Source organism: Citrus clementina, unplaced genomic scaffold (genome assembly GCF_000493195.1).
Source record: "Citrus clementina cultivar Clemenules unplaced genomic scaffold, Citrus_clementina_v1.0 scaffold_5, whole genome shotgun sequence".
NCBI lineage: Eukaryota > Viridiplantae > Streptophyta > Magnoliopsida > Sapindales > Rutaceae > Citrus > Citrus x clementina.
In genome coordinates, this window is record NW_006262201.1 from 32364396 (window position 1) to 32380102 (window position 15707).

The following is a 15707-nucleotide window of genomic DNA, read 5'->3' on the forward strand; positions in this document are numbered from 1 at the left end:
TGTAAAGGTCCATTGATACCTTGAAAGTCAATTGTAAGCATTTGAAGCCTTGGAGGCTTGCTTAGTGAAATCCTAAGCTTGGTGAGCTTGAAGGCGTGGATGTAGGCAGGGATTGCCGAACCACGTAAAAATCATTGTGTTTGCTCTCTCTTCCCTTGCTCCTTTATTATTGTGCTTTATTGAATTTATTGTTTTTGATTCCATTAAGGCATTAGATTAAATTGTTGTGTGATTTGCTTAGCTTAATTTTTAAAATCCCAATTCACCCCCCTCTTGGGTTGCATAACTAGAATTTCATTTGGTATCAGAGCGAGGTGCTCTTGCGCAGACTTAACCGTTTAGAGTTAAAGATCAATAGCAACCCAAATTAGCTCAACCATCATGGAAGGCCAATCTACCACTAGACCTCCATTTTTCGATGGAAATGATTATCCTTATTGGAAAACTAGGATGAGAATCTTTTTACAAGCCTTAGATTATGAAATATGGGAAATAGTTTGTGATGGTTCATTCATTCCTAGGAAGAATGCTTTAACTGAGTTGGATAGGAAAACTCTAAAAAATGTGTATTTGATAAAGGAGGACTTGGATATAAGCCTAACTTGAAACAAAAATATTATAAGAATTATTTTGTTAAGGCTACCTCCACAAGTGATCATAAAATTGTTTGTCATTATTGCAATCAAAATGGTCATATGAGTTTTAGATGTTCAGTTAAGAGAAATGTATATTATGGAGTCAAGTGTATTTGGGTTCCAAAAGGAACCAAATCTAACACTCAAGGACCCAAGAGTATTTGGGTACCAAAATGCACAACTTGAATATTTTCTTTGTAGGTACCACAATCAAGGAATGGCAGAGAGTTCCTTGATAAAAACTTATGAGGATAATCACTTGATCATGGTGTAAGCAAAAATGATGAGACAATATGATTTAATTGTTTTGGTAACAATTATTGCCTTATTGATTATAAGTGATGGTCTTTTAATCTTAGTAAGTATTTAATAATTCATTTGGTAACATAACATTAAGTGCATTAACATGAAGTGGATAAGTTTATTTTGCCTATTTATTATGTTGAGTGGATCATGAAAAATGGATAGTAGCTTGAATTTGTGAAAGTATACTTGTATGTTTACATAATTGAATTATCATTGTGTTTAACTTTGAGTGCTTTATCATAATGCATGGTTATATATATATGATGATAGCTTGTCAACTCATCATTGAAATACAAGTATGCAACCCAAGAGGGGGAGGGGGGGGGTGAATTGAGATTCTAAAAATTATTTGATTCTAAAACAAATAATCATGCAAATCTAAAATGAATTTAATGGAATAACAATTAAATCAATTACAATATAAAAAGATAAGGGAAGAGAGATTCAAACATGAAGATTTTTACGTGGTTCGGCCAACCTCGCCTACGTCCACACCTCCAAGCTTTCCGGGCTTGAGGATTTCACTAAGCAAGCCTCCAAGGCTTCAAATGCTTACACTTGACTTTCAAGGTGTCAATGAACCTTTACAACAAGAGATTATCCTCAATCTCTTAACCCAAGTGTATCCCAACACTTACAATCACTTAAAGTAAAAGATTAAAAATTATTTTTCTCTCACACAATATTTAAGATTACAAATCAATGCCCAATGTGTGAATAGATGAAGCAAGAATGTGTTTTAAAGCTCTATGAAGATTGTATTCTCGAATATAAGCTCAATGGTCGTGTTGTGATCCATTTTGTTTGAATTTGAATGAGCTTATTTATAAATGGAGCTGAAAAACTAGCCGTTATAGACTGTCTGATCGCAAACGGTTCGCCATTAACCATTAACGGTTCACCGTTTAGGCTGGTCAAAGTTACTGTTGGAACAATTTTCAAATAAACAGTTTGCCGTTTATGGTTACTCTTTCACCGTTAATTCCTAGAGACCTGCAAGATGAACATCAGTTATCCGTTTACATTAAACGGTTAAGGATTTGCATAAAATGACCTCTTTGGAAATTATCGGTTAGCCGTTTGTAATTAACGGTTCACCGTTTGTTTCCAGTAACCTGCAAAACAAGTTAGCCTTATCCGTTTCAGTTAAGCTTTTGCCGTTTGTTTACAATCTTTCATTCTGGATTTTATCGGTTAATCGTTTCAATAAACGGTTCACGGTTTAATTCCAGTGGCCTTCCCAGCTTTTTGTATCTTCCGTTTTTTCTTAACGGTTAAAGCTTAAGCAATTTGATACTCTCTTGTTTTAATCGGTTAACCATTTCAATAAACGGTTCACCGTTTATTTCCAGAATCACAGTTTAAGCCAGATTTTGCAGAGAATCATTTTCCAATTTGAAATTTAACAGTGATCCATCTTCTATGAATATAATTGGAATGTTTATAAGGCTCTCGTTTATTAAGGAATAGCTCCAACATTTTAATCAAAATCCATTTAAAGTTTGTTATCATCAAAATCAATATTATTAACATATTCATGTTAACAATCATGATGGATTTGTTTGATTTTAATGATTATGTAATGCCTAAGCATGATAAATAAGTGATATGCTTTAATTCTCAATCTTTGAATGCTTACATATTTCATGATTGTGTGATGTATATGCATGATAGATGAGTTATATGTTATTTCTTGTATTAGAAGTGATCATGGTGGAGTATTTGAAAATCATGCATTTGAGAATTTTTGTAATGATTTTTCCATTGAGCATCAATTTTCATCACTTAGGACTCCACAACAAAATGGAGTTGTAGAGAGAAAGAATATGTCTATTCAAAAAATGGCTAGGACCATGTTGATTAGATCTCATCTTAATAAAACTCCCTATGAGCTTTGGAAAGATAGAAAACCCAACATTGGTTATTTCAAAGTTTTTGGATGCAAATATTTTATTTTGAACATAAAAGATAATCTTGGCAAATTTGATCCAAAATTTGATGTTGGTATTTTTTCTTGGCTATTCAATCACAAGCAAAGCTTATAGATTGTATAACAAAAGAACTTTGGTTGTGGAAGAATCTATACATGTTACATTTGATGAATCTAATTCTTCCTCTACGGAGAAAGTTGTTGTTGATGATGATGTAGATGAAAAGCTAGAAGAAGATTCATCAAAGGATAGCCAAAAGAATGCACCACTTGAAAATCAAGAGGCGCAACATGAAGAAACAAATGCGGAGTAAAATGAAGGGGAGATTTTGCCGAAATTTTTGCTCGCACAAAATGGGTAATATCTTCATTGAATTATTTTTGATGATCTTGTTTCGATTGCATCTATCTATCATTTTTTTTAATATGATGAAGTGAGAGATAAATATGATATGTTTTTGGATAAAATCATTTTGGTTAAAATTTTAAATTGGCCATATATTTAGGGGGAGCATACAATATGATTTTGGATAATATGCATTTTGAATTTTTTTGTTGTCCAAAGGGGGAGACAAAGTAATATATCATTTCGATGTTGTCAAAAGGAGGAGAATAATATGCACTTTGAGTATTGTTTTGATGATTGATATGTGATTATGGTGATGATTTTGGGATATGATGATGATTTGACTACATGGTTGTTTTATATGATAATTTTATAAGTTGTTGATTTGGTAATTGATGAAATAATAGTTCATGATCTTTTTATGGTTGATGAATTATGTGATGATTTGTATATGGAGTTGGCTTGTATCATGATTTATAATAATTTGGGAGTAATATTATTAAACTTGTATTTGAGGTAATGCTTGTTGTTAGGGGGAGATTCTATCAAAATTTCTACTCGGCAACATGGGCAACTAATTTGCTACTCTTTTTCTTTTCCACTAAGTTTTCTTTTTGATGATGAGGGGGAGAAGAATACATGTATTTAAATTTGTTAATTTACCTAAATTGTAAGAGAAGCTTACATTTAGGGGGAGCAATTTGTGGAATCATTCTTTAAATATATGAAAAGTTTGTCATCATCAAAAAGGGGGAGATTGTTAGCATATATGTATCCATAATATTGATTTTGATGATAACAAATAAAATTAAGAATGATTCAGTTTTTAAAAGCTCAAATTATTTTTATACATTTTAAATAAATCATTATTTTCACATTTTAAAGGTTTTATATTTAATAGAAAATGATTTTATGAAATCACTGTAGCAGTTACTGTAGAAAACGGTGATCCGACATCTTGATAATGGCTCGCCGACATCTAACAGAATTGAAGATTAGCCTCTGGACACTAACGGCGATCCGACATTTAGATAACGGCTAACCGACATTGCACAGAATTGAAAGATTAGCCTTTGGACACTAACGGCGATCCGACATCTATAAAATGGCAATCCGAAAATTTGAAAATTTAGCCCAACGGTCATATTGACCAGTCAAACAGTGATCCGACATCTAGTTAACAGCGATCTGACAGTGAGCAGAAAGTCAATAACGGCTAGTTTTCAGCTCCAACTATAAATAAGTTCAATCCAATTCAAACAAGAAGAATTCTAACGATCATCATTGAGCAAAATATTGAGAATACAACTTTCATTGAGCTTTAAATCCTTGTATTCATCTCATTCATTCACACATTGAGCTTTCATTTGTGATCAAATACATTGTGTGAGAGAAATTCATTTGTAATCCTTTTTGTAAAATCAAGTTAAAAGATTTTAAGTGTTGTGATACACTTGGGTTAAGAGATTATGGATAATCTCTTGTTGTAAAGGTCCATTGACACCTTGAAAGTCAATTGTAAGCATTTGAAGCCTTGGAGGCTTGCTTAGTGAAATCCTAAGCTCGGTGAGCTTGAAGGCGTGGATGTAGGCAGGGATTGCCGAACCACGTAAAAATCATTGTGTTTGCTCTCTCTTCCCTTACTCCTTTATTATTGTGCTTTATTGAATTTATTGTTTTTGATTCCATTAAGGCATTAGATTAAATTATTGTGTGATTTGCTTAGCTTAATTTTTAAAATCCCAATTCACCCCCTCTTGGGTTGCATAACTGGAATTTCAGTTGCAACAAAATGTTGCTCCTCTTCATGTTGCTCCGTAGAAGTGTTTGCCTTTTCATGTTGTTAAGACTTGCAAATATGCTCAATGTGTCCAATCTTACCACATTTTCTGCACTTGACATCAGGCCTCCACCAACACTTCATTTGTGGATAATTTGTCTTTTTATAGTGTGGGCATGCTTGATAGATCTTATCCTTGTTTCTGTTGTTGTTGTTGCTAGTCTTTTTCTTCCTTTTGTTGTTGTTCCTATCTTTAGCTCTTCTTGAACTTTCTGCCCTTGCTTGAAGAGCACTCTCCATCGTTTCTTATTTTCTCATCATTCTCTTTTACTATGGTGCCTATAATGCATTTACCAATTTTGGTAAGGATATTCTTGACAAATCCTTAGATTCTTTTAGTGAAGATATTTTAGACTCATATATTTCAGGCATAATAACAAGAATTGTTTGCGCAATTCGTTCATCAGAGAAGTTCTTACCAAGCAACCTCACCTTATTTACTATACTTTGCAGCTTGTCAGAGTAGTTTTTGATGGTTTTGTTAGGATTAAGCGCTTACTACTAGGCTAAAAGCTTAGGTTATAGCCAAGACGCAACTTTATTTTCTTATACCATGGAAGCACAGAGCTCCACACTAAGCGGCGAGTGGATATGAGGGGCTGTACACATTTGTAATTGTGCCAACGGGTCAGGCAGTTACACCCTAGGTAACCTTACTGCCACCTCAATGGAATTACACAGTAGGATGTTACACCTACAAACGCACAGAAGAATTGTTGCAACCCAAGAGGGGGGTAAATTGGGATTTTAGGTTTCTGTCTCTTTCATTTTCAGCATTTCAAACTTCCTGATCAAATTGAGTGTTGGATATTTTTACTTCTTTCATTGCCTTGGTATTTCTTTTTAAGGTAGTCCGATATACTCTTTGTTGACTCCAAATTGATTATTCTTGTAAAGATAATGCTTGAAACAACAGAGAATAGGCAATATTTAGCTTTGGACTTCCTAGTCTTCCTCTCTTTATGGGTCTTAAGCTGAGCCATTATAGGATTCGTTGGCAATGAGGGCACATCATAGTCTTCCTCTATCAGAAGCAATATTTAAAGAAGGTACTACAACATTTTGGTATGACTGAGCAGACAAACCTGTGAATACCCCGTTAGCTTTTGATAACTCTATGAAATAAGAGTTATCATGACATTTTTAAACTTAAATCAATAATACTTAGAGAGTAAAAAATGTGTTTTCATTAGATTTTTATTATATTTTGCATAAACATTCATCTTAGTTTATTCATAATAAATTTTGTTTGATTTAGAATAATTTGTATGCTAAATCATATGCATAATTGTAGGTGTCCGGAAGCCCAAATTTCAAGGAATGCTGATGCAATAGGCTTGCAAAAGATGGAAAAGAACTTAGCTACAAAAGAATTGAAATAAATCGGGAACAGTGCAGTTGCTGTAGCCGTTGCTGTAGCAACCATTGCTATAGCAATCCTGGAACAACGACAGAGAAAATTTCCCGCGGGATACTTGCAGAATTGCGATCTGTAGTTTCCTAATCTGACTTATGCGCGCCCTAGGCTTCCGTTTACCCTAATTTTCAGCTATAAAAGAAGCACACATCAGAAGGAATAAGAGGAGCCATCACCCAAGGAGAAAAACACAAAGAAACAAAAGAAAAACAAGATTCAAGAGAAAGATTAAGGGCTGCACAAGAGGAGAAATTGCAGAGATCAATCGGGAGCTCAGTCCTTCTTATTCTTCTCTTATTTTCTTATTTTCTATTTATTTATGGGGATGTGTTTCATGGCCGAAACTTTGTTCTTTATTTTTCTTTTGCAAATCATGAACTAAATTTATTTATAGTTGAGTGATAAACAATCTTGATGGTTTATTGACTAAAAATATGAGTTGCTGCATGTTTGTTGTAGAGTTTTGTTTTGATAACATTTATTTTTATTCATTATTTCGGCTAATCACCCATTTAATGATACAAGTTAGGAGAGAGCCACAAAAGGGCCTATCTTAGTGGAACATATAAGAGCAATACTTGGTTTTAGATTGGGTTTCCTGGATTGAGTTTAACTTATCCCAAAAGGACCATGCTTAATCTAAAATTAGTGATGAACTAGACATAGAGATTCGCCTTGTAGGGTAAATAGAACCTAAGCGTTTAATGCTATATCTTATGTTGGCATAACAACTGATCACTGTTAGGTTGTATATAGATATAAGATATCAAACATTCGACGGCTGATGATACATAAGGATTCTGCCCAGTGCTGTAGCAACTGAGCCAACCATTAGAAAATAGTCAAGACCATTAGGAGAGTTTATTCACTCAAATACTCTATATTCCCATTGGTTTTATCCTTGATCTTGACGTGATAATTTACTTTTTTGTATTTTATTTATTGCGTTTTTATTTTAATTAGTAGATTAATTTCATTAATTGTTTTATCTTAATTTAAAGCAAAATCTGCACTGTTAAGATTCCTGTAGCAAGTCTAATAACATCAATCCATATCGAGACGATCTTGAATACTCATCACTTTATTATTTGTTGTGTACACTTGCACATTGACACTAATAGCATTTGAATTTATACCCAACAACTTCTCATTTCAAGCTTTCTGCACAACTATCTATTTCGACAGATGCGAAACAAGAATATATGTTGCAACTTCCGTACTGAAATGTAGTGGGTAACTTGATGTATGCAATGGTGTGTACAAGGCCTGACATTTCACATGCAGTTGGTATAGTGAGTAGGTTCATGGATAATCCTGGAAAAGGGCATTGGCAAGCTGTGGAATGGATTTTTCAACACATTCAAAAGACTATGGATGTTGGTTTACTGTTTGAGCGAGATGATATACTTTGTCAAGATGTAATCGGGTACGTCGATTCTGATTATGCTGGTGATTTGGACAAACGATAGTCAACCACCAGATATGTATTTATTTTTGCTAAAGGGCCAATCAGTTCGAAGTCTACACTACAGTCTACAGTTGCACTGTCAACCACAAAAGCTGAGTACATGGCAATTACAGAGGGTATTAAAGAGGTTATTTGGTTAAAGGGTTTGCTTGAAAACTTGGGATTGGTCCAGGAACATGTTAACGTGTATTGCGATAGTCAAAGTGCTATTCACTTAGCAAAAAACCAACTTTATCATGCACACATGAAGCATATCAGCGTACGATTTCACTTTTTGCGGGAAATTATTGATGAGGGGAAGATTCTTCTACAGAAAATCAAGACTGCAGAGAATCCTGCAAATATGTTGACCAAGGTAGTGACGGCAATCAAGTTTGAGCATTGTCTAAACTTGATCAATATCCTACTAGTTTGAAAGCAGTCCGAGAAGGCAGAGACCGGAGGATGGTTTGCTGATAGTCGGCTCAAATTAAAAAATTTTCGCTGAAGTGGAGAATTGTTGAAAAGTCAGTCCACCAAAGCTGATTTTTTGTACAATTTGGCTTGACAAATTGGAGGTTGGTGGCACAAATATTTGACAAAATGAAGCCATGCATGCATGAAGTTTTTAGTGGCTACCAAAGTTGATTTTTCATTCTAAATTCAATTTGACAATTTGACAAATTGTAGCCAAATTGGAAAGCAGTAGGTAAGCATTACTTGCCTATAAATAGAGAGGAAAGGAAAAGCTTCAAATCCATCCTAATTGAGAAAATTGAGAGCAATTGCAAGTGAAGCAATTAGAGAGTTTTGAGAGAGCTTCCACTAGATGCCGCATGACAAAGGTTGAATACGAGTCTAAGATATCGATGTCAGAGGAAATTAGGGAGGAGAAGGAGGAAGATGTAGGGGGTGACCAGTTGGCTTGTTTAAAGTATTTTTTATTTTTTAGATTAATTATGCTCTTTTTGATGTTAAATTATGAATTGATATTTAAAACTCTATGCTGACCTTATTGGTGTAATGGCAAATTAATTAGGCTGAACGTCCCATGATCTTATTCTTATCGGACACTGATGAGGATGAGGACGAGGAGTATGGTGAAGAAGATGAAGATGAGGAGGATGATGGTGCAGGTGATAATATCCATTCATGTTGAAATTACTTACCATGAGAAGGATGATGAGCCAGTGACATTGCTTGAATGACTTTGACGTTTATGCTTTGTTTTCCTTATTAAGAATATTATAGATACTTTGTTGGGCAAGAATTGTACATGTTGATTCTAATTAAAACCTACCAAACGACCTGTTTTAACCCGCAAGATTGTAACAGTAGTTAAGAACAATTAATTGAAAGTTATTGCGTTGATCACCTCACTTCACCTACCTTGTTTCTCTAAATGAGCCAACTTAATTATCTCCAATGTGAGAAAATATAGAATACCTCAGATGTATTACAATCAATTGATGCATGCATTACATGTGTAGTTGAATTTAATACAACCACCACTTACATGATGGTTTTTCAAAATAAATGCACACATGTCATGACATTATTTACTTGTTGTATGACTGACGTGGTACCTCAGATGTATTCTAGAATTTCTCCTCTAATGTATATATTACATTGAATTTGATAAATTCATTTCACAATCTAGAGAATTTCGCCAATTAATGCAGCCCAAAACAATTATAATGAATTCACTAAGACTTTTGAAGATCATTGCTTCATGTTCCGGGATAAAAAATATGTGGATCCTAGCACTTCATTTCTGTAATTAACCAACTAAATTGAAAGAACAAATTAGTATATGAATAAATAGCTCAAAATATCACAAACTATCTTAGTATCCTGCTATGCGTGTTTTAGATCTTTCATCAAGGTTTAGAATTGTCTCTTAGATTTTTTTTTTCTTTTTTCCCTTCTTGTGGTTTGATTGTCAACATTGAAATTGTAAATAGAGTGAAAAAAAACCCAACTTGATTGTTAATATCAAAATTCAAAACTTAATTTTAATTAATGAATTAAGAGAGGTTAGGAATGAAATGAATTAAAAAGAGAGAGAGAGAGAGGATTGTTGTCCTTATATCAATACTTTCAATGGACCTACATTCTACCAGATGCTTTTTAATTTATATATGTACATATATTTTTTGAATGATCCTGAGGGAAAAAAAAATAAAACTACAGAGATTATCAATTTTATTACTTTAATTTTTCTGATATATTAATTCATCATTAGAAAAGTCTGATAATAGCTCAATAAAAGTTTGAGCACATTCGGTACCATTTTCTACAAGCCATTTTCCATTTTTTGAGAATAAGATGGTATAAAACTTGGTGGGACTATTTTTACTTACAAAGAACTTTTGTAAAAGCATATGCTTGCTTTAACTTTAGCGGCATGTATATCCATTGGCTGTCTGCCACAATTAAAAAATGTCAAAAGGCATCTACTTTATTTTCACTTCGTGGAAGGTTGGATTCATACTCACATTTCTTTACTATCTTTGTATCATTCTATCTGCCATTTGATTATTATTATAGTCTATTTACTACTTCCCTGTTGTCCAAGATTTGGTCCCGAGTTCTATATTTTCAAAATTTGATCTCAATAACACCTAGCTTCTTTATTTTTTGCTGTTATTCTGTTATGCATTTTGCTTGATTTCTATTTTCATTAAAATGGTTGAAATTGCGGTCGCGATTGCTGTAAAAGTTGCTGAGTGCTTGGTACACCCCATAATTCATCCGTTTGCTTACTGCTACAACTACAAGAGCAACTTAGAGAAACTCAAGAATGAAGTTCAGAAGCTGAGGGGTGCCAAAGAGAGTGTCCAGCAAAAGATTGATGATGCTAAAAGAAGTGGGGAAGATATTGAGCAGAGAGTTGAGAACTGGCTGATTACTGCTGACGAGATCTTGGATGCTGCCGCAAGGATCATTGAAGGCACCGAGGATACAACTAACCGATTGTGTCCTAATTTAAACACCCGCTATCAGGTTAGCAAGAAAGCAGCTAGGGAGGTGAAGGCAGCAGCTGAACTCCTGCAGCAAGAAGGGAGATTTGATAAAGTTTCCTACCGTACAGTTCCAGAAGACGTATGGCTTACTTCCATCAAAGGTTACGAGGCTTTTGAATCAAGAATGTCCACTTTGAATGATGTGATAAATGCCTTGAAGAATCCTGACGTTCACATGATTGGGGCGTATGGAATGGCCGGGGTTGGGAAGACAATGCTAGTGAAGGAAGTGGCCAGGCAAGCTAAGGCTGATAAGCTCTTCGATGAGGTGGTTTATGCAGAGGTATCTCAGAGGCCAGACGTAAAAAAGATCCAAGGACAAATAGCAGATAAGCTGGGTTTGAAATTCTACGAGGAGAGTGAATCCGGAAGAGCAAGGAAGCTATGTGAACGATTGAGGAAAGAGAAGAAGATCCTTGTGATTTTAGATGACATATGGACAAATCTTGACCTTGAGAATGTGGGAATTCCTTTTGGAGATAGGGGATGCAGAGTTTTGATGACAGCAAGAAGTCAAGATGTATTGTCAAGTAAGATGGATTGTCAAAATAATTTCTTGATTGGTGTTCTAAATGAAAGTGAAGCTTGGGATCTGTTTAAGAAGTTAGTGGGTGATAAAATTGAAAACAATGATTTGAAATCTCTAGCAATGAATATAGTAAAGGCATGTCGAGGTTTGCCTATTGCTATTGATACAATAGCTAGGGCATTAAGAAACAAGAATACATTTGAGTGGAAGAGTGCGCTGCGAGAACTAACAAGGCCTTCCTCAGGTAGCTTCTCAGGAGTGGCAGCTGAGGCGTACAAAACTTCAGAGTTGAGTTACAATCATTTAGAAGGTGAGGAACTCAAGTCAACCTTTCTGCTTTGTTGCTAATGGATTTTATTGAAATCCTTCAGTTCTTTATTTGTTGAGCTATGGAATGGGTTTGGGTTTATTTAAGGGCACACATACAATGGAAGAAGCACGATATAGAGCTCTCACATTGGTTAATAAACTCAAAAACTCTTGCTTGTTGCTTGATGATCCCGAGAGTGAAACTTTTTCTGAGCATGATGTTGTTCGTGATGTTGCTATGTCAATTGCATCCAGAGACCAACATGTAATTGCTACGAATAACATTGAGGCTCCTCCTACGGAATCGTTAGATAAGGATACTCTCAAAATTTGCACTGCGATCTCTTTGCATAATTGTAAAATTGGTGAACTTGTTGAAGGTTTCGGCAACTTAAGTTCTCTCTGCAGGTGCTTTGAAGACAGCTAGGTTACGAGCAGGTCCAAATTGGGAACTGGATGAAGAATATTGCTGGGCAGGTGACCTCAATACAACACTTCAGCACTCGAATGAAAAAATGGTACGCCACTGATTCATTAATCTATCTCACTAACTTGATGGCTGGTGAACATATTTAATCAGCTACCATTGAGAGTTATGTTTAAAACTACAGGCTAAACGTCGCATGACAGAGGTTGAATACGAGTCTGAGATGTCGACGTCAGAGGAAATTGAGGAGGAGGAGGAGGAAAATGTAAGGAGTGACCTATTAGTTTGTTAAGATACACACACATATAGTAGTTTTTTGGTACGAGATCTTAAAGTGTGGGAAACGTCCGAGAAAACTTTAAAATCGTGGAGTTTTAAAGGCTTAAAACTTAAAGCGCTTAAACCGCACGGTTTATGCGTTTTCCCGGACGTTTCCACACTTTAAAATTTCGGATTGCAACATTTCTATATATAGAATATATTTATATATATATGTATGTATGTATAGACACACACACATATACATATAGATGCTGACCTTATTGGTGCAATGGTAAATTAATTAGGCTGAGCGTCCCATGATCTTATTGGATACTGATGAGGATGAAGATGAGGAGTACGGTGAAGATGATGAAGATGAGGAATATAGTGAATATGATGAAGATGAGGAGTATGGTGAAGATGACGAAGATGAGGAGGATGATGGTGAAGATGATGATATCCAGTCATATTGAAATTACTTACCATGAGAAGGATGATAAGCTGGTGACATTGCTTGAATTACTTTGAAGTTAATGTTTTGTGTTCCTTGTTAAGAATATTAGAGGTACTTTTAGGGCAAGAATTGTACAGGTTGATTCTAACCGAAACCTACCAAATGGCGTGTTTTAACATGCAAGATGTTAATAGCAGTTAATTAAGAACAATTGAACGTCATTGCTTCAATCACCTTATTTCATCGAGAAATTCTATAATATATCAGAGGTTTCATGTCATAATTTAATGTGAAACCTCCATATAGTAATAATTAGACATGTGGTTATTAGTTTGAATCCTAAAAATTTCCCTCCCTTTACATCATCTTTCCTCCATTTTTTAAAAATACTTGTTTTTCTTCTTCTCTCTCATTCCTTTCGAATTTCCCAATTTAACAAAATAGAAGACAAAACATTAATAATCATTAAAGCATGGTCAAGTCTGTTTGGAAATTGGAATGAGGGTGAGAATTGCGTGCAAGCAAAAGGAATCAGAGATACTTTACACAGATGAGATTTTCAGAAAAGAGCCATCTTCAGATCTTCTTATCAAATCTTGTTTATAAGAACATATTGGCTCTAATTCACAAAAAATAAACCCTTTTAACCTCTTTCCTTCATTTTGGATATTCTGTTTCCCCCTTCTCTTTCCTCTCTTCCGGATTTCCAAAACTGCAAATTATTTAGTTTCTCTCACATTCAATCATACCTAGTTTCTCGTCATGCAGTGTATAATCTATCTTCAATGGTTGCCAAACTTTTTTCTTTTTAGCTTTCTATTTGTCTTCAATCTTGAAATTTTATTTTTTTGCTTATAAACTGTCATTCTAATTATCTAAAATCTTTCAACTTCTATTCCTGAATTTAAACATTTATATGAATGGCAGACGAAGTAACACTCGCGGAATTCCATCCAAGTCCGTTTCGAAAGAGGGTGAGAAATAATGCCCTACAAGCAAAAGGGATCAAATTTAAATTTATTTATTTTTATATTACTGAGTTTAATAGGTTACAAGATTGATTCTTTTTTCCTTCCTCTTTCAATGGTGATTCTCAGATTCCCTTATATTGGGAAATTATAATTTAACAATGGTGATGGAAGATGGATTAAATCATTTCAGCTCTATTATATTTTCTGTAAAGTACTTTTTTAGCACTAGTGACCCAAACCAAAAGAATGGGATGAAATAAGGAGATGTTGACAATTTGCAGAAATTGGATCTCTTTTTCCAGAGAATCTAAGTTGTCATGCGTTATTCTACCTCATCAAAGTAACAATAAACAAAAGAGTAGTGGACTCTAGAAAAATATGGTGAAATCTCTCAAATCCTAATAATCGAAAGCAAGTGTTGAAAGTATTGACAAACTGAAACTATCATCAAAATATACACAAATTATGTGAATTAAAACTACAGAATTTTCGTAGAGCATATCCTTACAATTACAAAAGAAGATCACTCTAAGAAAGAATAAAAAAATTAAAATTTATATTTTAATCCCTTCTTCTTTGCTGCCAAAATCAGGCCATAAATATTTTCCTGGCCATTGCCAAGAAGAGATATATTTGATTCCTTTCTGGAAATCTCTTCTTTGTAGAGTATATTTGATTCCTTTTGCTTCTATGCAATTCTCATCACCTTCATTCCAATTTCCAAATGACTTGGCTGTGCATAAATGATTATTAATGTTTTCTCTTCTAGTTTGTTAAACTGGAAAATTCAAGAGGGATGAGAGGAAATAGCGAAAACAAATATTTTTAAAAATGGAGGAAAGAGCCAAGAGGATGGAAAGGGAGGTAAATTTTTAGGATTCAAATTAATAGCCACATGTCTAATTATCATTGTTGGTGATTCAACATCAGATTACAACATCAAACTTCGGATGTACTATAGAATTTCTCCACCTACTTGTTTCTCTAAATGAACCAACTTAATTATCTCCAATGTGTGTTACATGAATTTGATAAATTCGTTTCACAATCTTGAAAATTTCGACAGTTAATGCAGCTCAGGATAATAATAATTAGTTCACTAAGATTTTTGAAGATTATTACTTCATGTTCCGGGATAAAAAAATATATGGACCCTAGCACTTCATTTGCTGTAATTAACTAACTAAACTAAAAGAAAAAAAAAAGTTTATAAATAAATAGCTCAAAATATCACAACCATTTTAGTATTATGTTATGCTAGTTTTAGACCTTTCATCAAGGTTTAGGATTGTCTCTTAGAATTTTTTTTTTTCTATCATGGTTTGATTTCCACATTAAAATTATCAATAAAATGAAAAAGAACTAAATTGATTGTTAATATCAAAATTTAAAACCTAATCTTGACCACTCAATAAATTAGGAGAGGTAAGGAGAGAAATGAAAAAAAAAATAATAAGAGAGGATTGTTGTCCTTTTATCAAATACTTTCAACGAACCCACATTTTACCCGATGTTCTGTAATTTATATATACATATACTTTTTGAATGATCCCAAACAAAAGAGAAATAAATCTATAGAAATTATCAATTTCATTACCTAAATTTTTCTAACATATTAATTCACCGTTAAAAAAGCCTGACAATAGCTCAAAAAAATTTAGAGTGCATTTGGTGCCATTTTCTGCAAGCCATTGTCCATTTCGTGAAAATAAAATAGTGCAAAAACTTATTTGGTGGGGCGGCTTTTACCCCCATAAAGTAAATATACCGAAAACAAATCATTCTCCTTTGGAGAACAGCAAATTATCG

The 15707-nt window shown here is 34.1% G+C and overlaps 1 protein-coding gene across 1 annotated transcript; it reads left to right on the forward strand.

Annotated features, from left to right (window-relative positions):
* Window positions 1-10554: 10554 nt before the first annotated feature.
* Window positions 10555-13156, forward strand: LOC18042492 (disease resistance protein RPS5). The gene is made up of 4 exons (XM_024184570.1): window positions 10555-11786; window positions 12194-12303; window positions 12397-12477; window positions 12779-13156. The coding sequence occupies exons 1-4, from the start codon at window positions 10610-10612 to the stop codon at window positions 12944-12946; spliced, it is 1536 nt and encodes a 511-aa protein (XP_024040338.1). The 5' UTR covers window positions 10555-10609; the 3' UTR covers window positions 12947-13156.
* Window positions 13157-15707: the final 2551 nt, after the last annotated feature.